This window comes from Fukomys damarensis, unplaced genomic scaffold (assembly GCF_012274545.1).
Source record: "Fukomys damarensis isolate Sample0158 unplaced genomic scaffold, DMR_v1.0_HiC HiC_scaffold_5, whole genome shotgun sequence".
Classification (NCBI taxonomy): Eukaryota; Metazoa; Chordata; class Mammalia; order Rodentia; family Bathyergidae; genus Fukomys; species Fukomys damarensis.
In genome coordinates, this window is record NW_022900917.1 from 80,466,497 (window position 1) to 80,488,819 (window position 22,323).

Genomic DNA, 22,323 nt, shown 5'->3' on the forward strand with positions numbered 1-22,323 from the left:
GCCAAGCATATATGCCAGGCTGAATACTGTTGTGAATCCTGCAACAGGTGGCAGGAAACACAGAAAGCCAGTCTGTTGCTAGGAACTGTTCACCACCAGTACCAATTCTGCCACTTCCCCATCTCAACTGCTTTTTCAAAGTTGTGTGGGCTGAGTGAGTCCAGAGGGCTGAGGGGGGCCTGCAGACCAGGTCCTCAGAGGCCCTGTGGATAGCCCCATCCTGAAGGCTGACAGTGTGATGTGGAGCTGACTTGTGAGCCTGTGACTCTGGAGCCTGGGGCCCCCGAAAAGCTCTCAGTAGGGTGGACGGAAGCTGGGTGAGGGCTGGAACCACTCTCGGTGTCAGTGGTACCTGAGCCATGGGACTTGTGTGTCATGGGCCAACAGTTATGAGACTAGACAGCAGACAGAGCAGGTTCTCTGTGCATACAGCGCTGTGCAAACAGGGCATCTGCTCTGCATGGTGAAGGAGGCCCACATGGCAGTGGCACTGAACCCCCTGGGAGCTTCCATAGAGAGGAGGAGGCTTCAGGACTCCATGGACACAGGAGAACTCATTACAGAGGGTCCTAGTTCTATCCAATCACCAAGCTGGCTTTTCAGCAGGATTCTCCTCGTATGCCATGGACTAGAATATCTGTGCAAAGTTCTTCATATTCACAGACATACACATGTGCAGTTAAACGCTGAGACGTATGCCTGAACACATGCATACACATGCATGAATGCAGTCTTTCTGATCCTTCCCAACAAGAATCAATTACTGCTAAGTAAAACAAATGGAGTGCTTGCTGCTCTTCAGCCTACAGAACGGCAGGGAAGCTTTTGACTCATTCTAAACTACAAGCTGACTCATTTGTCCATCTGCCTTCCTTTTATCCTTCCTCCTTCCTCCCTTGTTTCCTTCCATTCTTCCTTCCCACCCTCTCATCCACCTTTCCCCAACCTCCCATTTGCCCATTCACATTTTACATGAGACTTCCTCCTTTCACTCATTTCAATCCTGCACCTATTCATTCATTCAGCACAGATTTACTGAACTCCTTCCAAGTGCCAGGTACTGCTCTATGCCCTTAGGGCACACAGAAGAATTGCAAAGTGAAACAGGCCCTGCTCTCAAACAGCTCATATGCTTCCTAGAGAAGTCGAAACGGAAGCAAATAACTATACCTTCTGACTGGAGTTCCCAGGATAGGATGAAATGTTAAAAGAGTGGTTAGTGGCCCTATTGGGGCCTGAAATGATTTCATATAAGTGACTGTTCAGTTGGGCTTTGAAGGATGAAAAGGAGCTCACTGTGAGGATAAAGTGTGAATGGAAACACTAAGCAGAGGAAAGGCTATCAGTCAAGGGCAGGACTCCACTTTTCTGGACCAGTAAACAATCCAAGTGCCTCGAGACTATGCTAGAACCAAAGAGACAGAATCCTTCAGGAAGAGCTAAGAAACACAGTATTCGGAGAGCCAAAAGACCTGAGTGTTAGCTTTGTTGATGTGTGGGAGAGAACAGGGTAGTATAAGAAGGTGACACACTGGTTACAGGGATGCTACTGCATTGCAGATGAGAGGCAGAGTGCCCTTGATTCACATGGCAGCACCAAAGGGAGATCAACTTTGGTTTCTACAAACTCTGCCATCCATGGAGAAGGAGTAAGGACAGAAAATGCCTCTCTTTTCCAACTTTGAAAGGAATAGAGATACGCAGAGCTCTACCCCGCTCTCCTCTCTCCATTGCTCCTTCGCCTCTCAAGTGGGAAAACACACTAACTTCTAATGACAAGGGTCACTTTACCCATGTTTTAAGAAATCCTGGGAGATGAGCTATCATGTGGACCTGAGAATAACTCCTCCTGGATCAGTGGAGCTGGGGGCTTCCACACCAAGCCTCTGGCTGTGGGCCACTCCCCAGAGTGTCAGCTCCCCGGCACTTTCTGTCCGCTGTACACACAGGCATGACAACTTTCTACCATTCTAGAAAACTGAGGTTCCAAGGTCCAGATGCCAGCACCCCTAAGTCTCTGGGTCACGCCGACACGGCAGGGTCTCCAGGGTGCAAGGCAAGGCAGCAGCTGTGCGTGCCCAGCACCTCATCCTGACCTGGTGGGGCTCATGGGCTGGAACAGGTGCCAAGTATGTGGGCAGGACTGGACCTGAGAGGATGCAGGAGGCAGAGAAGAACCCTGACCAGCAGGGGTCAGTGAGAAGAACAGTGGTGATATCCTGAGCATGGGAGGAGAAGAAACTGCCCTGAGTTCATACAGTCAAATTGCTTAGCAGCAAGTCTGGCCACAGGGAAGACTAATCAATGCCAGCACCATCAGGCTGCTGGGGACACAAACTCAGCTACCCAATAGACCGCCCTTCCCTCCTCTCTACCATATTCATGGACAGCATTTGCAGCATTGCTGTGGCATCTCTCTCTGCCACAGGCTCAGCTGCCATATGACTCTATCCTGCCTTGGATTCGCTCTCCCCTTTGCTCCCAAATGCCTGTATTTATTCACTTTTTATTTTATTTTATTTTATTTTTTTGCTGCTTTTGCCAATATTTTGCTTCTTCTCTCACCATCCCTTTCATAGATGCTTTCATTCTGGTGCACTACTTAGTAACATTATAGGACATCCACAGCCCACCAAATGGATGGCAGTGAATGTTCTCTACCATTCTTTACTGATGACCTGCACTATCAGGGTGTTGGAGAATGATGAGAAGGGTGGTCAGGAGGCCACCCCTAAATTGATGAGGGTCACACAGTTCCAGAAAATCCCCCAAAGTACAAATAGGTGGTGTCTCCTACCCGTGATTTCCTTGGTTCCTCCGTTGGTATGCTGAAAGCGATCTCCTTCCACACGGACACTTGGGCAGAGCACATCTGAGAAAAGCAAGAGGAAACAGAAGCTGTTGAGAAAACATGGTCCATGGCCACCCTGGGAAATGTGACAGCAAATGGAGCCCACCACACCTCCAGCACCAGAGGGGGCCAGTGCCCGAGCTGGCATCTCTGCTTGTGCTAACGCTTTTGTTTACTGCTGTCCTTGTTTTACATCGACTCTGCAAATATTTTGCTCTATTCTTGGGTAAAATAGGAACAAGGTGTTTGGAACTCATCTCCAAAGGACACATAGCCTCATCCACTAGAAGGAGCCAGACTTGAAAACCAACATTTGCAATATAGTGCAGTAAGTGCCAGACATGGGCAGTTACTGAAGGACTCAAGGCACAAGTGGGTTTCCAGCTGGGCGTGATGTTGGGAGGTAAATCCTGGTGGGAAGAGGTGGGTCACTGAGGTGTGCCCTGGAAGTGCATACGTACTATCTGTCTTTCTCCCTTGATGGCACACTCTACTGTCTGCCATGCCACTCTGCCTTGGAGCCAGCTGACTCGAGACTAAAACTTCTACAAACAGTGAGCTAAAATCAAACTTCGCTCCTTTAACTTGTAACAAAATACCTGACTCCTCTCTTCTAATAGATTAAAGGTGGCCTGTGGTCCTCTGCTGAAATGTTCGTGGGCCTAGATACAGGAAGTCAGTATTTTGTCCCAGCAATGAAAAAGTAACTGAAATGCTACTATGTCAAAGTGTCTTATCTTAAAACATCCATGCATTGTTACTTTTAAGAAGAAATAGAACTGTTTTGGTCTAAATATCTGAAAATGAATGAGCCCTGGCTCTGAATTTCAAAATGCTGGATCCACACATTGGCTCGAGGACTGACAGGCAAATGGCAGTGGCAGGGAGGGGTCCCTGAGTTCGTCTCCATGTGACCACCTCTGTGGATATCTCAAACACAAACCTATGGCAGGGCTGCCCGAGGGGTAGACAAGGTCAAGCCCATAAGAGCCTGGGACTGGGCTAAGGATGCCCTTTCTTGAACCTGGTCCTCAAGGCAGCTAGTGAGTCTGGCTGGTAGCCTCACCTGGCCAGGAAGCAATGTGGGTCTCCTCCATGATTGTTTTCCTCACAAAGTATTGCTGGGTGATCTCACCATTCATTCCATCAATTCCACATGAGAAGAGCCTTTTCCCCTATCTAGGGGCATAAACACTTCAGCATGGGACCACAGGGCCACCCTTAACCTATCAGTAGTGTGGGGGAAAAAATAAGATTGTTCCTGATTTAGGAAGTGGTATTTGTAGTGCTTATCTAAAAAGCCATCAGCAGGTCTGACAAGCCCATGGCGGGGCTATTTTGGAAACAGCGTCAAGCTGTCCATCTAGTGTGAAATTTGAGAGAGGATGCAGGACCTGGGCAATATTTAGACAGCTCCACCCTGGACCGCGGCAGCTGTGGGGTAAGGATCAATGGCTCTAACCCTGGCAGTCTGCCTGCACACTGCCTGTCATTCATCTGAGTTTAAAATGTAAGGAGGAGATGGCTAGGAGGGTCCTATTCAAGACAGTGACCAAATCTCAGGTGACTGACAGCTGGAGATCAGAGAAGGCTGCACCACTGAGTCACATCTGCAGACATCCCAGGGGTGGACCCACTTCTCCGACCAGATGTCAAGGCCAATGTGAATACCACAGAGAAAAGACAGGTAGACTCCTTAAAGAACATAGAACTTGCCAAACTGCTTTAGAGAAACATTCTCAAAACAACTGCAAAGTCCCTTCTGAGCCGCAGACATTCAAGGGTTCAAAAGATGATTTATAGCTCACTTTGTTAAGTCAGGGAAAACAGCTCCCAAAATACCTGCTCAGCCAGGCTTCCCACAGAAGGGTCAGGGCCCTTGGGCTTATCTGCTTGGCAGAAGGGTGGGGTCAGCACCCAAGCTCCTTTCAGCTATCCTCCAATTTCTGGTGACCAAGATACCTCTGCATCTTGGATAATGTGTCTGTTTATTTCCACATTCACTCATTTATTCAAACTGAAATATTTTACTGTGCTTCAGACAAGTTCTAGGCATGGATTTCATTCTAGGGACACAGAAATGGAAACACACTGTCACAATGTCCCTGCCTTCAGGCCACTTGTGAGCTGACTGTAGTGACAGATTCCAAACAAGTAAGGGCAAAAAGCATCATAGATATATAACACTTTTTTGCCCTCTCAGTAGAAGACACTTTCTCTTGGATCTTAGACTCTGCTCAGCTTTCAAGGACTTCAGGCACAAGGCCCACCCATCTCAGCCTAGGTGAGGAACCCTCCTCAGGGGCCTGGGGTCCCAGAGCTGATGAACCAACACTGGGGTCATTATTTGGTATGTTGTGCCATTAGGTCCTACTTGACCCAAATCTCATTTGTCTTCACTGAGCTGGCTGTTCTTCCTTCCCTGGGAGTACAGCATCCTCAGTAAAAGAAAACACCTTCACTTAGCATGTAGCGTGCGTGACATTTAATAAACTGGCTTGCTGAATCTGCTTCTTTTAACTCTAAATTCCACTCCAGGGACCTCTTCACCAACCTTGGGGAGGATTCAAAACAGATTATTTACTTGTGGACATTCACTTTTCTCCACTCTTTAGGTAACAGAAACAAATGCCCCAGAGTTCTGGAGAGAACACAGCTGCCTCTTTCAACACACTAGGTGCTCCAACTTTGTTCATCCAAAGCTGCTGGTTGATTGGAGCTGCTGCTCCAAAGGGAAATCCCAGGCATTTACTTCCATCTTTTTTGTTTTGGTACTGGGGTCGAACTCGGGTCCTTGCACTTGCGAAGCAGGCAGTGGAATGACTGAGTGAAATCCCCGGCCCTCACTTTCATCTTTCTAGAAAAATATGAATCTGTCCTCAGCTTACCAGATGCAAAAGGGGAGTGTGTGTTTGCATATCAGGGCATAGGAAGGGTTTGCACAAGATGGTCTCTGGCATTCTCTGCTTTGTTCACACAGCCACGGATTTGTGTGGAGAACACAAAATTATGCCAATCTGTGCTCTCGCCCAGGGGCTTTTCCATCTGGGAGGAAAGGATGCAGATAGTTACCATGTACCCATTGAGTGCCAGTACCCTGACCTGGAATTTGACCCTCTACCTCCATCTAACAAGCAGATGGTCTTCCTATTGCACAGATGTTAAAAACCAATGCCTAGGACAAGCTAAGGAACTCATCAGGCAGGAGCAGTGTTTGCAGCTGAACAAATGCCTATCTGAATTAGAATCTAGGAGTTGAGTTGACAGAACCCAGTCAGAAAGTCAGGAAAACCAGTAGAGGACAGGGAACAATGCCCCTGGAGACCAGTCAGGAAGCAGCCACTGCTGAGTGCAGTGGACCACAGAGAGACAACGGCATTCCAGGTGGGGGAAAGGAGGAGGGGGGAACTAAGAATCAGACACCATTGAATGCATAGCTCTCCTTCTGACGCTCAGAGGCCAGCAAGGAACTGTCCATACATCCTCACTTTAGAGATGTGGCAGACACCGTGCCAGGCACAAGGGCCCCAGGGACAATGTGAATGAAGACGATATTTCTGATGGCTCCTGAGACTGAGTGGCCACATGTCCGTGTACTGCATGGAGCTAACTGTACGGATTATATCTGGGCCTCTTCACTGCTCTGCTGGGGAGCATAGATATCTGAGGACAAGAAGGCACTGGGAGATGGCCTGCTGTCACCAGGCACTGCTGTAAGCATGCGACACTTAGAAACATATTTAATTGAACCCATGCTACCGCCTTACTGGGTAGGCGATCTCATTTACAGGAACAGAAATCTTTAGTCAGTACACTGTCCAAGGCCACAGAGCTAGTGGGCAGTAATTCAACACAAAGTCTCCAACATCTGGCCCTTGTTCTGGGACAGCTTCTCTGAGGCCCAGGGTCACTCATCCAATGGGGACTCAAGTCCTCCCTCAAAGCCTGTCCTGGCAGCTGGTCAGCCTGCTACTGACTGAAGCATTTGCCAGTCTGCCTTTGAAAAATCCTGACTTGTGCAAGAGTCCTCCTCACTTACTCTGCACCCACAGGATTTGTCGGCTTATGCATGGGAAGATGAAGCTCAGAGGAGGGAAATAATGTGTCTACCATCACACAGCTAGCATATGGCAGGGACAGAAACAGAGCCTACGGACTCAGGCTTAGGCATCTGAGCTCTCAACTGCTGTCCACACAATTTTGGCCATAGAAAATACGTAGAGTGTGGTGTAACAACAGCCAAACCATCGCTGAGTGACTACACAGTCTCAGAATCATGTACACATACTCATTCAATCCTCTGCACAATGGTACAAGGAAGATACTTTTATCTGCACATCAAAGTGAATAAGAACAATTCCTATTTGGTAGAGTGGGGTGGTGTGATGTGTTAATAATCACAGAATATGTCCTGTGAGAAGATGAAAATGTGAAAAGGTCCAGACACTGAGTTTTTCCACCCATTTCCACCTCTACTTCCTGTCTGGAAATTACTTCCTGGATGCTCCTAGTCTGCCTCCCTCTTTTATGTTAAAGTGCATGGGCCCCAGATGCCTCTGCAGAAGCTGCAAGCTTCTCGCTAGGCCATCTACTTCCCACAGGTCTTTTGAAAGAGAGAAAGGCATGGCAAGGATTTCAAGTGCTTTGAGGAATGTTTACATTTTAGAGGCTGCATGCCAGAATGTTAGGCAGATAAAACAGTGCTAAGAAGAACCATCCACCTGGACGAGCTGACAGCTCTAAGCACTGATCACCTGTCCAATTCTCCACTTCTTGGCCACAGTCTCAGAAAAAGCAGGTGCAATATGGGGGACTTAAGTGGCTCTGACAACCAGGCCCTTCCTAATGGGAGCTGAGGATGTAGTTTGGCCTTGATATTAGAGAAGGAAAGGAATTAGCAAGAAGGGATGACCTGGGGGGAAGTACACTGCTGCTCCCCCAGTAGGAGTCTAGGCTGCTTTCTGGATTAGAAAATGCCAACAAGGGCCAAGCAAAGGGAGAACAGGCTCTCAAGGCTGCCAGGAGGAAGCCTTGGGCTCATAGAGCCTCACTTCTTCTATGCCAGCTGCCCTGTGTACCTCCAAATTTAGAAGGAGGCGTAGAAGTTAGTGTTTTCCCCCATCTGGGGCTGTCCTAAAGTGTAAATGAAACAGTGGAGGGGAAGTTCTAGGCACAACATCTAGCATCATCTACCCATCTTCCTTCCTTTAGTCAACACACATTTCCCAAATGTCCAGTACATCTACCCCAGATCAAGGAACACACAGGTAAGACAGTCCTTCTATCTGATGCTTACGTGCCACCATGTGATGGACACTGGATAAGCTGGTCCAGCAAGCCCTTAGAGGTGAGCAATGTCTGAGCTGAGAGCTGTGTCCAGGGAAGAGCAAAATGGGCTGAAGGGCCAGCACATGCAAAGCCTGAGGCTGGAAGGAGCTTGTTCTATGAAGAGATGGAGCCACCCTGCAGCTGAAGTGGCAAAAGCAGAGGGGAAATGACAAGGTTTGGACCTCAGGCCACAGAAAGACCACTAGCTGGCAGGAAAATGTGTTGGATCTGAGTAAAACAGATCCCACTTGGTCCCTCCGGTGAGGCAGAAGGGAACAACTAGCTGGTGAGAAGTCACCAAGTTCCTCACTTAAGGCTGGACTCCTTACCTGAATGTTTCCTATCATTCACCAGGACAAAACAAAACAGTCTCCCTGGCTTGTGTTCAGCTCAGAATCAAACCAATGTCTTTGCAAGCCTCAAGGCCCTGTGGACGCTGGCCCTTGTCCACACTCCACTCCCTCTTCTTCTATTTCCTCCACCAACTCCAGGCGCTGAGGAGGAGGCTAAATCCCAGCACTTTCCACAAAAGAGCTTCCCTGCCCTTTCCTGCTATGGCCTCGGAGGTCTCACTGACCACCTGACCTGAGAAGAACCCTTCCTTCTTTTTTTCCGACTCACCCTCCCTTGTTTATGCCCCAAAGAGCACTTATTATAACTTCCTGCTGTGATTTCCACCTATAATTTTAAGTGATAACTTTGTCATTGGTTTGTTTATCATGTAAACCCAGCACTCCTGTGACCTTCAGTTAGCATGTGTGGCTCATAGGAAGCATACAGTCAATATTTCCTAATCAATGAATACAAGGCTTGTAGCAGAGCTTTAAGGGATTTTGCCTTGGTTTGGGTTTGGGTTCTGTTTTGTTTTATCTTGCCTATTATTTCAGGCGTGAAAACTGAGAGAGCTCATGGGTGAACTCCTTCAGGAAACCTAGGCATCAGATAAGGGCTGCAGTAGTCAGATACGCAGTGTTTATTGTGTCAGGCACCTCTCTGAACGCTTTTCATAGCTGAACAAATTTAATCTTCACAGCAGAAAGTGAGACTGTTGCCCCAATGCACACATACTGAAACAAAGCACCAGAGACTAATAAGTAAAGGCAGTAAAGTCAAACCCAAGAACCAAACCCAAGTCTGCTAGTACACATCCTTCAACTTTGGTATAAAGTGCCAGGCCACAGTAATTAAGATGTTTAAAAAAATAAATAAATAAAATCCTCCACTAGCCCAGCTAAACTTCTAAAGGTCCTCACCACAGAACTGCTGGCTCCCCCTTTCTCTGTTTATAAATAGTTGGGGCCATCTGCAGTTTCCCATCAGTAGAACCTCTGAAGCACAGTGCCTTAGACCTCCCTCTGCCTAGGCCTCACTGCCTGTCTGGAGACAAAGTGCTGTGTTCACAAGATGACTATGCATCTGACTCTGCAACAGCCAGAGTTCCCTGTGAGGCCCTTTTGCCCCTTCCTGTCAGATCTAAAAGATGCAAGGGGCAAGAAGCTCACCCCAGACCAGGCCAGTCTCTCCTGACCCCAAGAATACCTTTCTCCAGTGCTCGGGCCAGGCCTGGCGTGAGTGCACTGAAATCTCTACAGCCCATTTTATCAGAGTTCTGATGTGCAAAGAAACAATGCTGAAAAACTTGCCCTCAGCTCTTAGGGGTAAATTTCTGCATGGAGACAGCAAAGAAGGAGAGGTGAAGACAGGAGAGGGGTCAGGCACACGCTTTGACCCACAGTGCAGTTCCATCTGACCCACCTGCGGTCCCCTTAGGATCTGTCTACCCCTTCTGAAGCAGGGATGTAGGAGGCAGTAGGGATGAGGCCCAGGCTCACTTGGGATATATATGCTCTGCGGATGCGGTCTTCTCAAATCTCATTAAGATTTCTCTTCCTCCAAACACAGAAACCAAGGTTGAGTCTTTTGCTTGAATCTACACTGCTAGTAACGAATGGTGGGGCGGGGGGTTACAAGTGAGGCCTACTGGACTGGAGAAAGTGTTCTTTCACCTAGTTTTGTTGATAGGTAATGCCACCTTTGAATCTGGATGTTCCCGGGGTCTTCCTTTAGACCTCTTACAATTTCACTCCAGCCTAAGGAGGAGGAGGAAGAGGGGAAGAGGAGGAGAAGGAAGAGTGGGAGGAGCCAGGAACCACACTCACTCACCATGTTCCTCTTCTAGACGTTGCTCCAGGGACTTATGCCCACTCCCAAAGGCTCAGTGTCAGTACCCATGTGTCCTCCCAAGTTTAGGCTGTTTGGGAGGTATGAACGGAGCCTGATCTTGTACCTCAGAGCTCCTTGCTGGTATAAGATCAAGCAGAACTGTGAAAGAAGGAGGCCAGAGGTAGGCAAGGGCTGAGGCCAACTTGTGATTCTCCTTGCCAACATGTCCTTGTATATCACTTGTAGGATTCAAAAGCATCTAAATTCAAGCTTGCTTTTAAGCTGTCACATGGATATATTTGTCAGGTTAGGAGGACAGAACACATTTCCAAGGACACTTTGGGATGTGGTCTGTAACTTGTGAATACCAATGTGTACCATCTCCAGGGCTCCTTTTGTGCTATTGCTGCAGTCTACTCAGGGGTGAGGACCCCATCTGATCAGGCACAGATCTGGCTGTATTCAGTCAGTCAGCTCCGAAGAGGAGAGCAGGTGAACAAAGGCACCCAGGTCTGCAATCAGACTGTCCCTCCACCTGCACAGCCTGGGAGCCTCGCACTCACAGGCTATTCCCCAGCTTTGGAGCATTCAAGACAAACGACATCCACAGTAGAAAACAGACACTGAGCAGCTGCTAAGGGGTGCAGACCCTGCCTTTGCAGGGATCATAAGTACCCTACCTGCCTGCCATCTCCTCACCACTGCACCCCCTTTGGCTTCTCATGCTCGCAGCTGTTGGTCAGGAGGAGGTACATCAGAACCTTTCATAAATGAATGGGCAGACATCCCATCTGTGCGTCGGTCACACCTAGCAAAATGGACTGATGGGATTTCTAGAAAATGCAAGAAGGTATCTCACAAAATGCAAACAAAGATTTTTAGTAAAGTTATTTTCTAACTGCATGCAAGTTCTCACAGAGTGTGGGGCAGAAAGAAGGGTTTTGACTGTCCTGAACATCACTTTCTAGTGCTGCAGAAGGAGCCTGTAGAAAGTTTTGAAGTACATGTCTGTGGATCCATGTTGATGTGTGCATCTGAGTGTGCTAGGAGTGGGTGTATGAGTGTATTTGTACACCGATTATATATGAATATCTGCGTTTGCATTTGTATGCCTGTGTGTATGTTCGTGTATATGTTTGTCTAGGTAAATTCAAAAAAACCAAAGTCAGTGTATTTAAAAGTACAAAGAAAAAGCAGACACAGACCAAGTCTCATAAACCATTAGCTTCAACCACTGTTTTTCTCCAACCTCCCAGTAAGTGTGAGCTTGAATCAGAAGTGCCACAATTAATCGAATGCATTTCTTGGAAAGCCCAGAGATACCACTTAACACCGAGTACCCACTCGCTCTCTGGTAAGTTTAGCTAAGACAGTGTCAGGAGCGGGTCAATAGAAATACTCAGGAATGTGAAATTCCTTCACGAATTTAATTATAAAGGTGCATATTTATATATAAACATATATTTATGGTAGATTATACACATGCACACGTTCACATATATACTTTCTGCAAAAAGCCCACAGCCAGTCCTACATGAACTGGAATATTCAGACCTGACAAGACCCCAGCAACTGAGACGGTCTCGCAGTCTGCATTCCACTCGAATGGCACCAGGACCCGGGTGATGTGGCAGGCACAGCTGGGCAGTGGTGAAGGGAGGCTGCTGACTCACAGCTAAGCTCAAAACCCCTTCTAATCCCCAGAGGTATGAGTCCCTATCTGAGATCTGGGAGGGTGCAAGGATTTTAAAGAATAAGTGGTTAACCCAGAAAAATGACAGGCAGAGGAGAACCTGTATTTAGGTGCTGCAACAAGGGAGGCAGCTGGCTGCACTTGATGCTAATGAAGACACAGGAAGGAAGAGGAGCCCTTTGGCAGGAAGCCCAGCCCTCCACTCAGCACTCCAGAGGAGACCAGGGCCCCTGGGAAACACAGTATGCAGAGTCACCGAGGAGGAGCTCCTGGCAGTGGCTTGAGATTCCCAGTCATCCCATCTGAATACATCACCAGGGGTCAGAAAACTCAGTAAAGGGCCAGAGAGTAAACACAGGAGCCTTTGAAGGCCAGCAGTCTGGGTGCCAACCACTCTGCTTACTTTCCACTGCAGGGTGAAAACAGCCATGGCAAACATGCTCTCCAGTTGACAGGGCAGTATTTCAAGAAGAGTTTATAATAACTGGTGTTTGGCCGGATCGGGCCTGCCAGCTATCATTTGCCATCTGCTGCATTAGATCAGGAAAGGCCCTCCCTTCCTGCAGGCAGCAGCTCCTTTTACAAAACTCGGAACATAAACTTCTAGAAGACTCTCTATGATTCCCCTCCTGTGACAGGGAGCTCTGGCCCAGCTCTATCATTGGAAGCTCCCTGATTTATTCCAGATTCTTTTCATACAGACTTGTCATAAAAACAGTAAGTGTTCTAACAATCATAATAACATTAAGAGCCACAAGCAACTAACTATTCACGGGATTTGGTAACTATCATACCCACTTTGTAAAAGAGCAAACTAGGCCTCAGAGAGGTCAGGTTACTGGTCATGGCTCCCAGGTGGCAGGTGGTAGAGCCAGGACTCCACTCCGGGGCCTCTGACATTAGACCAGCAGTCTTTACGGCACTGTGTGATGACAAGAGCAGGCATGAGGCAAGTCTCCTGTGAGCCACAGGGGAGCACAAGTTTCACATGCATGCTCCGCAAAGCGGGCTATGTTCACTCTGCCTTCACTATAGAGGGAAAACTACAGCCTAAAGGTGTCACAGGTCAAAGTCACCCATGTGGCACATCCTTGGCATCCCAGAACTCTGGAAGGCTAAGGCAAGAGAATTGAGAGTTCAAGTGCAGCTTGGGAATCTTAAGGACCACAGTGAGGCCCTGTCTCAAAATAAAAGTAAGCTAAGGAAGTAGCTCTGTGAAGGCCCTGGGTTCAATCCCAGTACTGCAAAAAAAAAAAAAAAAAAAAAAAAAAAAAAAATGGTTTTTAAAAAAAGGTGAGTTGATTCAAAGAAAGACATTAAATAACAGAGGTAATATAAAGACATGGAGAACTCTGGAAGGATGGTATGAATGGTATTTCGGGGGGGGGTAAGTTAAAGAAAGGACAGATGGTCTGGCTGCTATCTCTACAAAGGGATGATTTAGAGGACTAGCTTCCACCCTTTATTCGGCTAATTATGGAACACAATACAACCACAATTTAAAGGAAGAGAGGTTTACTTTGGCTCACAGCTTGAAGAGGTTTCCACCTACAGTCAGCTACTCAAGGCAAGGCAGCACAGTGGCAGGGCCCAGAGGGAGAGGCTTGGTCATGGCAGACAGGAAGCAGAGAAAGGGACCAAGGGAGGAGGGAGGGAGGGAGACCCTTCCAGGTCACACCCCGAGTGGCCCCCGTCTTCCGACAGGGCTTCACCTCCCAACAGCACATTTAGCTCTAAACTCACCAGTAGACTCATCCATAGTTGAGTACCACGCACCTCCCAAAAGCCCCACAAGTGAGAACATGAGTCTCAGGGGAAACATCTAGATATAAACCATAACATCGGGGGCCAAATGAGCAGAGAAGCCTGCGTTCAGCTTTCCAACCTGCATCCACTGGCTGAGCCTGATACGAACAGGCCATAGCCGCTGAGAGACGAGACAGGGTCCAACCCCAGTGCTCCCCGGGTCCCCTGGGATCCTCTCCTTGCTCTAGGCCAGCTGCTCACAGAGGGCAGCATCCCACTGCCCCCAGGGACAAATTTTTGTACTGAGGTAGGGGGGTGTCTAAGATGTCACCATGGGCTGTAGCCTTCTAGACCTGCATCCCACCCACTGCATAAGCAAACAGATGTGATATATGTGTGGCATTCCCTGTCAGAGAAGGGGCAGCTGGGAAAAATGTTTTTCATGGGCTCCTTTTGGGGGAGAGAATAACATATAATAATAATTATAGTTGCAATGATGATGATGATGATGATAAAGGTTGAGAAACACTACTCTTAGTAAAAGGTTTTTGACATCATCATTTTTCTGGTTACATACCCACACACATAAGTAACTAATAACTGTCTATACCAAGGTCCATCTTCATACATCATGTGTGAGTGTACAGACTAAGACCATGTACACGCTTAAAATAGCAGGTGCCAAGCACCTTTCTGGCACAAACTCACTATGTGCTCCTACCCTCTGCAAATCAGGGATTGCCATGCTACCTTAGAGCTGCAGAAAAGGAGAGATGAGGTAGAAGGAGCCTACATAACCAGCCCAATGTACACAAGGAGGAAGGGGTGGGGGCTAGAGACCTGTCCTGGTGCCATTGCCCCTTGCCCATAACACTCGCATTGGTGCCTTGACCACACAAACCTCTTTTAGGAAGCAACCTGCAGGAACATATCCACAGGGGCATGAAGAGTTCACAGTAGGCAAGTCTTACTCATAACTGTCATAACCATTGCCACAAACAGCCCAAGGAAGAAGGACAGAAGAAATGCTGGTGTATGGACCCACAAGTCAGATTAGACCCATTTGCTATGAAAGCTAAAGGGGGGTTGCACCCTCCTGTTCACGTTCACAATAAGTGAGTGCAGAGCCCTCTGGGCAGCAGAGCCTCCTTTGGGTTGACCGCACTGCTGTGGCTGTGGGCAGAGACGGGTCAGGCAAGGTCAACATCAAAGAGGCCTGTACCCAGCTGCACAGGGCAGGGAGACTGGTTTTCTCTTCAGGGAAATACATAAATTGAACATTGAGTAATTGAAAAAGGGTGGTTTTTATATAAATTAATTAAAAATAAATGTGGTGGTTTTTTTTTTAGTTTCTCATCAAATTATCTAATAAAATTTCCCAGCACATAGTCAGAATTAAGTAAGCAGATGATGATTTCTAGGTGGTAACCAGAAGCAAAACAAATTTTCCCAGCAGGAACTTCCAGAGACCTCCAGGCACAGGGCAGGGCTGAGACCCAGTGGCTTCTTGAGGCTGATGTGGCCCCAAGTGCCAAGCCACAGTCACAGACGTGGCACTCCAAACCCTCCACGGAGGCTGTCAAGTCCTCCCAGACCCTAGGTCCACCAGAAGGACTGCCGGGTGGATCACCGTGGTCACACACAGGTTCCCACACGTGCACCGTGGTGCATGGGTGTGAGGGAGTGTGGTGTGTGTGGTGTGAGGCGTGTGGGTGCAAGAGGTGTGTTGTGGGGTGTGTGGGGTGAGTGTATGTGTGTATAGTGGTGTGTGTGAAGCATGGGTGTGAGAATGTATAGTACACATCTGAGGTACGTGAGGGTGTGAGGGCGGTGTGGTGTATGTGGCTCATGTGTGTGAGGATTCTGCGTGGGTGTGAAGTGCATGTTGTACATAGGTTGTGTGGTGGAGCTGCGTGGTGTGAGGTTTATGTAAGTGAGAAGCATGTATGGCGCGTGGTACAGATGTGTGTTGTGTGTGGGGCATGCGGGTGTGAGGTGTGTGAGGCGTGAATTGTACGTGGGTGCGAGTTGTGTTTGTGCATGGTTAGTGCCCTGCATTGACCACGGAGTCTCCCCACCAGATGGGCAGTGAGATGGCCAGGGGACACTGGGACAGGCCATACGGTCAGCAGGGTGTGGTCACCGGAGAAGATGGTACCAGCAGGGCTGTGGCCTCTTTGATGACTTTCTGAGTCATTTTCAGAGGGAGCCAGTGCCCGAGAGTAGACGTCCAGCATCCAAGCTGAAAGGCTGTCCTGGGCACTGGCACAGTGGGGAATGGCGGCTATAGTGGCTGATGGGCGGCCCCACCTGCGGCTGAGAGAAGACTCCGCCTTCCCTGACCTCCTGCTAGGGAAAGTTCAGCCACAGATCTCAGCCTCAACTCTGCCTCCTGCAAAGGGAACGATACACTTTGCTGCTGAGCACTACAAGCACTGCCTCCCAGGGTCCCAGCTCCCAGGCAGTCTCGACTGCTCTCCTTCTTGGTGTGGGTAGCTGCTAGGTGCCCAAAGCTGCCCTCCGTGCTCTCTCCGAGAGGTTCCCAACAACCCTACCCGCCAGACCATGCACTGCACTGAGGTGGCCACTTTATCTGCTTCGAAGCACTTAGCCACTGTATGAAATCACCTTGCCCATCATGGGATATGTTTTATCACTGGTCTCCTCTCCTGAGAGGGCCACCCTAAAGCAGGATGAGAGAGATGCCTTCGACAGCACAGTGACCCCTATGCCTCAGAACGATGCCCAAAAGGGAATAGGGTTCAGTAAATGCACACTAAAAAACAGCCCCCAAATATATTCAGTCTTTTAACCATCCACTCTTGAGAGATAACATCTATAAATGTTTATTTAGTCCATTTTCAATTATCTACATTGTGTTATTTATGAAAATGAAAATATTTTGACTTCAAACAGAAAAACATTCAAATAATTTTTTTTTTCATTATTGGGATGGAAACCAGGACCTTTCCACTATGCTATATCCCTAGTGTGTTTTTAAAAAATGTTGAGCAGAGGGCCAGTGGTACAATGGACAACACATTTGACTATACAGATCAAGAAAAAAATGTTTTGAGACAGGATCACACTAAGCCACTAAGTTGTCTAGGCTAGGTTTGAACCTCCAATTTTCCTGCCTCAGCCTCTCAGAGTGCTGTGATTCCAGGCTTGGAATGTAAGAACAGATTGATCAGCAGGTACACATGGTCTTTACACTCTCACATCTTTCCAGTGAGAAAGTCACACGTGTGTGACAATCAATGACAAATGTCAAGTGTTCCCAGTGCAGGTATGTCTTAGGTGGTGGGCTAGATGGATGAGACTCTAACTGGGCAGAAGGCTGCAGGAAGGTTTCCTAAGTCCTGAGAAGCAGGAGGAGAGGTGAAGTCGCAGTGGCCCAGGTGAACAGTAAAATGAGAGAATTAACCTCCTCACAACGGTGAAGACTCTCTCCCCCACCGGCCCATGGTCATACTGCAAGTAGAGCATCCAGTGGCTAAAACTCTGATTGGAACAGGAATGTACCTAACCATGACACATCGTGAGGAGAGACAGACAAACACACAGAGACCCATGTGTCCTGAGATGTACAGTATTACAGAAGCCTAAGAGAGCCCTCTTTTTCTCCTAATCCAGACCCACATCTGAACCAGAGTCTGGAAGCTGAAAGCCAGGGTCCATGTTCCAAGCAAGTGCCCCTCTGTGGGGGCAGTGGGGCAAGGACCACCACAGCTTGTCCCCAAAATAGAAGTAGGTGGAGGCCTCCTCAGCTGCGGCCAGCTCGCATTCCACAGGCCCACTTAGAGTGACCAGATAAGCTATATAAAGGTTGTTCTGTGACCACCATGCAGTCGAGGGTGGAGGAGCTCTTAATTACAGAGCCTGTCCACAGCCTCCACCCCACACTCTGCAGGATGCTGAGGCTGAGATTTGCTCCACTGGGAATCTCAGAGAAGCTGGAGTTGGTAGCATGGTGAGGTGGTGCTTCCCTTGAGGTACACAGGCCAAGGAACAGCACAGCACCACCATAGAAGCCCTCAGAAGAGTTCCTTGGAGAGGTCTTAGAGAGCTCTGATGTCTGAAATGCAGCTTCAATAACACTGGTCACTGTTCCTGTTCCTGTTGCCCTGGATACTACATTCCTAAATTTGCATCTTTTTCACTGATAAAATGGGACAATGACCTCAAGTATGTTTAGCTTCATTCAACAGGCAGCCAGTGACCACTGCATATAAACCAGGCTTACAGAAGGCCCAGAATAGGGTTCAACCATTCCACTTCCAAGGGGACTCCAGAAGCATACCAAGCACCAGTACCCTGCTCCCTGCCATGCCATAGGCCCTCTGCTGTCAGAGCCGTCAACCACAAAGGAGTGAGGACCAGAGCACTTCCCCTGAGGACTGAGGGGGCACTTTAGTGAAACTGGGACTTAAAGATGTGTCCTAAGTAACACAGACAGTAAGAGCTCAGGACTTGAGGTCAAATGCAACAAGGTCAAACTCTCCATTTTGCCATTCCAGTCCTACTATATGTAGGGGATAGGAAGAGGTAGAGAGGATGCTTGTTTTTAAATGGGAAAATGAAAAGATCAGGGAAATCACGTAATGTGTTAAAAATCATACAAGTAATAAGTCTAATGGACAAGCATTGGAAATTCTACATCCACTGTTTTTACACAACCACCCAACCCCTTCAAAACCTACCACATGCAGCAGCCAAGATTTCCCCTCCAAGGCATAACATCCAAAGGGAAATGTGAAATGAGCCATGTATGCACTGCTAAATTTTCTAGTAGGCACATTAAAAATCATAAATAGAAATGAGATAAATTTATTTTACAGATCTATTGTATTCAACTCAATTTCCAAGAATATTAGTAATTCAATGTATAATCAATATAAACTTCATGAGACATATGACTTTTTTATACTAAATCTATAAAAACCTGTGTGTATATCACCCTTGCAGCAATTCTCAGTTTGGAGCATCCCATGCAGGTCTCACATGTTGGACAGCACAGGCCTGGAGCATACGGGTCCCATGTATGAAATGTCCATGTGGACCCCCTCCTCAGGGATAGGTGGGATGAGGACAGAGTGAGAACCTGTACTGCAAAATGCTGGGTTAACTGCAAACCTCCCAGATCTACTCCTCTGGAGCAGAGGTGGATCTGACAGAGTAACATCTTCTGCAAGGTTCAGTCTATCCCACCCAGTCTACTTTTCCCAGACCCGTACCAACCTTCACAACCTAACCATTTCTCTCTGATCACCAAAATCTGGACAGGTTAAGTATTTCAGTTATTGTGTATGCTTTCAGCTTTGTAGAAAATCCTTATTCTCAATATTTGGCAGGTGTGAGGATGAACTACGCATAGGTACTTCCAAAACACACAACACAACAGCAAGCACAGATTTCAATGTCAGGACACTGCCCTTGGCTTCCTTTAAACTCCTAAATGAAGGCATAATGAAGAATGGACTTTGTCCTGCTGAAGCTTATAGTGTAAGTGTGGAGGCAGGCACTATTACACACATAAACTAATACTTATGTTAAAGGTAGGTGGCAGCCACTGTCCACATCCCAGTGTAACTGTCCACCACTCTCCTCGAGTGGACGAGAGCTTCTTAGGGACAAAGAGAATGACAAGCAGATCTGTGACTCTATCCTGAGCCTCTGGGGTGAGCCCAAATGTGGAGGAACCACTCACCACCATGTGTTTGGCTGATGAATGAATGAGAACATGAACTCAATGAATTTAATGAGTGTTTACTACAATGTGTGGTTGTTAAATACACTGACTGAATGGAATAAATTTAATGTAAAGGCAAGTACAATGTGTGATGGTTGGATGAATGAATGAAATATGTTGCAATGAATGATTATTACATAAAATAACACCCTATTGTAGTCTGTGATTTTCCAGATCATCCATATGAAGAAGCCCATATTCAGAATAGTTCTTATTCAAATCAGCTGCAAAGTCACTCACAACCACCTCCTCTGTGCCAAAGGATTTCTGCTGTTTGGATTCTCTGATGCTCCTTGATTTAATCTCGCCAGATGTTTCCAATATGTCACTCTCAGTGCTTTTATTTTGTTTTGCTTCATTGCTAATTGAAGTGATTGTAAGGGGATTTTGCTTCGTTTTCCACCAGAATAGACCAGACCCTCTTCATTTCCCAGCTGTATTTACAAAAACGGATTCCCCTCAGGCAACTGAGCATTCACTTAAATCCTGCTTCTCTTTAGGCATCTGGAGAATCCATAAGGATCTTCAAATTTTTCCTGAGGTTATCAAGATGGACACACGCCATTCGGGCTAGTTGGCATCTGTTTCCCTTTCTCTTGGTAACAGCTTCCCTTTGTGTGGCAAAGTCCTTTCCTTCAAGGAAGAAGGATGGTAACTAGCTCCACTCTCAAATGTTAGGCAATATCGTGTGGCTTTGGCTCTAAAGATCCCACCTGTTTCCACTATGAGGTTAGGAGAAATCACATGACCTACATTCATCCAGTGACTGTACTTCACTTGATCTTAGCCAAAAGGCCGAGAAGCGATTCAGTGACTGTACTTCAGGCTGGCTCTTGGGTCTGCAGCCCACAGGGTACTATGAGGTACTGAAGGTGTCTGCTCTGTGCTCTCACCTTTTCTTTCCCCTCAGTCCTGTTCCCAGCCCAAGAGGCCACTTGTTATTTTCCACAGACAGTCTCACCTGTTCTCTGATCAGAGCCTTCCCTGAGTATCTCTATAGTGAAGAAGAGACATGGTACCCACATCTGCTGAGGCACATTACTGTCTGGGAAGAAACCTAGTGATGGTGAGTGTAGAACAAGACCTGATTACATCTTTGAAGCATCGTGACATGTCTTTTCAATCAGGTATGTAAATAAATTTGCTAATCTAAACTAGCTAGAGCAGGGTTTTCTAGGACCAGTCCTCTGAGCTTGTAACGAGTGACAAATTAAGTCACTTATATTAAGTCCATAGTCAATGCCTTGCTCACATATGAGAGTGTAGTCTAGTTTCACTTAGCTCATCTGTAAAATGAGCCTGGTTATCAATGTGGATCACTCCTGAAATCCAGTTCTTGCTTGGGATTTCTCTACCTCTCCTGTCAAGGGACAACATGTTCTTTTTCCTGCTGTCCTGTTGGCATTCCATTCTCCGCCCAGCTCTGGCCATGCCATACCAACAGCATCTGCACTTTGGCACACAGGATCTTCTTTTTTGAAAAGGGCAATCGACAAGCCCTGGACCATCCACTCCCTTCTATGACCCCAGGCACACAGGCTCACTATACTTCACTCACCATGTTACAGCATCCCTGGGCGCCTGTCACCTCTTCCTTCTCCAGCCCATGCAATTCATAGACAACCTGAGCACATGTCCTTCAGGTAGCCCAGAGAGATGCCATGTTGTAGTAAAGAAGCCAAGAGTTTCTGTTCCTGCTGGGCTTCAGCTGCAGGCCAGACACATCCCAGCTGAGACATACAAGCTGCTGCCCCTGCCAGCCCCTTCCTCCACCTACCCCATCCCTAAGGTTGTTTTATTCCTGATGAGATGAGCACTGGGCTTCCCAGCCAGGGCTTGCTCAGGGCCCTGAAGTAGTCAGCAAGACAGGCTGAGACTCTGCTCCCAAGCCCACCAGTCCAAGCACAGATAGTCCCATTGGGGCTGGTTGCCCAGCAGCCATTTTGACCCATGAACAAAAAAAAAGTCACCCAATGAAGCAGGCAGGGGTAGAAACTGGAGACAGACTAGACCAGGAGAAACCTACTCCATCCTCCTTTCCTGGGGAGGTGGCTGTCCTCACAATGACCCTCTGGGACACTGCAGGTCAGGCTTCCCGGCCAGCCATCAGCTCTTTGCCCGCCCTATGCCCAATGCCCCCAACCTTCCACCAGCCTCAGGCACAAGGAATAGATTCAGACAAGGAAGTTAAAGGCCACAAGTTACCACAGAGGGCAGCAGGTCCATAGCACTCTGCCACCCTGCACAGCTGCTCTTTGTCTACTTGCTGGCCTGATTATTCCCGGAGTTCCCTGGGAGCCATCACATGCCAGACACCCCAGCCAGGGCTTTGCAAGCACTAACTCCAAATGTTCAGCACCCTCATCTCCGACAGGAAGATGACACCTCACACGTGGGGGTGGGAACTCAGAATGCCCTTGCTCCAAAGCCAAGCCTTTTCTCTGCCCGCCCCCCATCTGTCCCGAGAGGAGCAAGACTGCAGCTGGGCCACTGGACACGGGCATCAGTAGGTCCCTGGCGATTCTGACCCAGGAAGGGCAGACTTCCCCACGCCCGCCAGCTCCCTGCTCCTGCCCAGGGGCCCCTTCTTTCTCCGCCTGGCTGCCCCAACAGGAAGCACCCCAGGACTCCCCCAGCCACTCACTCTCGCACAGCCGGCGCCTCAGCTTGCCACGGATCTTGTCGATGGCATCGAAGTCCGACACGTGGAAGATGTGGGCAGACTTGGGCTCGGAAGCAATCTCCTCCAGCTCCTCCTTCAGCGCCGCGCCCACGCCCACCGCGAAGATG

The 22,323-nt window shown here is 48.0% G+C and overlaps 1 protein-coding gene across 1 annotated transcript in view; it reads right to left on the reverse strand.

Annotated features, from left to right (window-relative positions):
- The window catches only part of Col22a1 (collagen type XXII alpha 1 chain), a 255,687-nt gene that overhangs the window by 206,143 nt on the left and 27,221 nt on the right, over positions 1 to 22,323 (reverse strand). Inside the window, exons 5-6 of the mRNA XM_033759289.1 lie at positions 22,178 to 22,321; positions 2,798 to 2,872 (exon numbers count right to left, since the gene is read on the reverse strand). Coding sequence (XP_033615180.1) covers positions 2,798 to 2,872; positions 22,178 to 22,321 — 219 coding nt within the window. The remainder of the gene's footprint in view (positions 1 to 2,797; positions 2,873 to 22,177; positions 22,322 to 22,323) is intronic.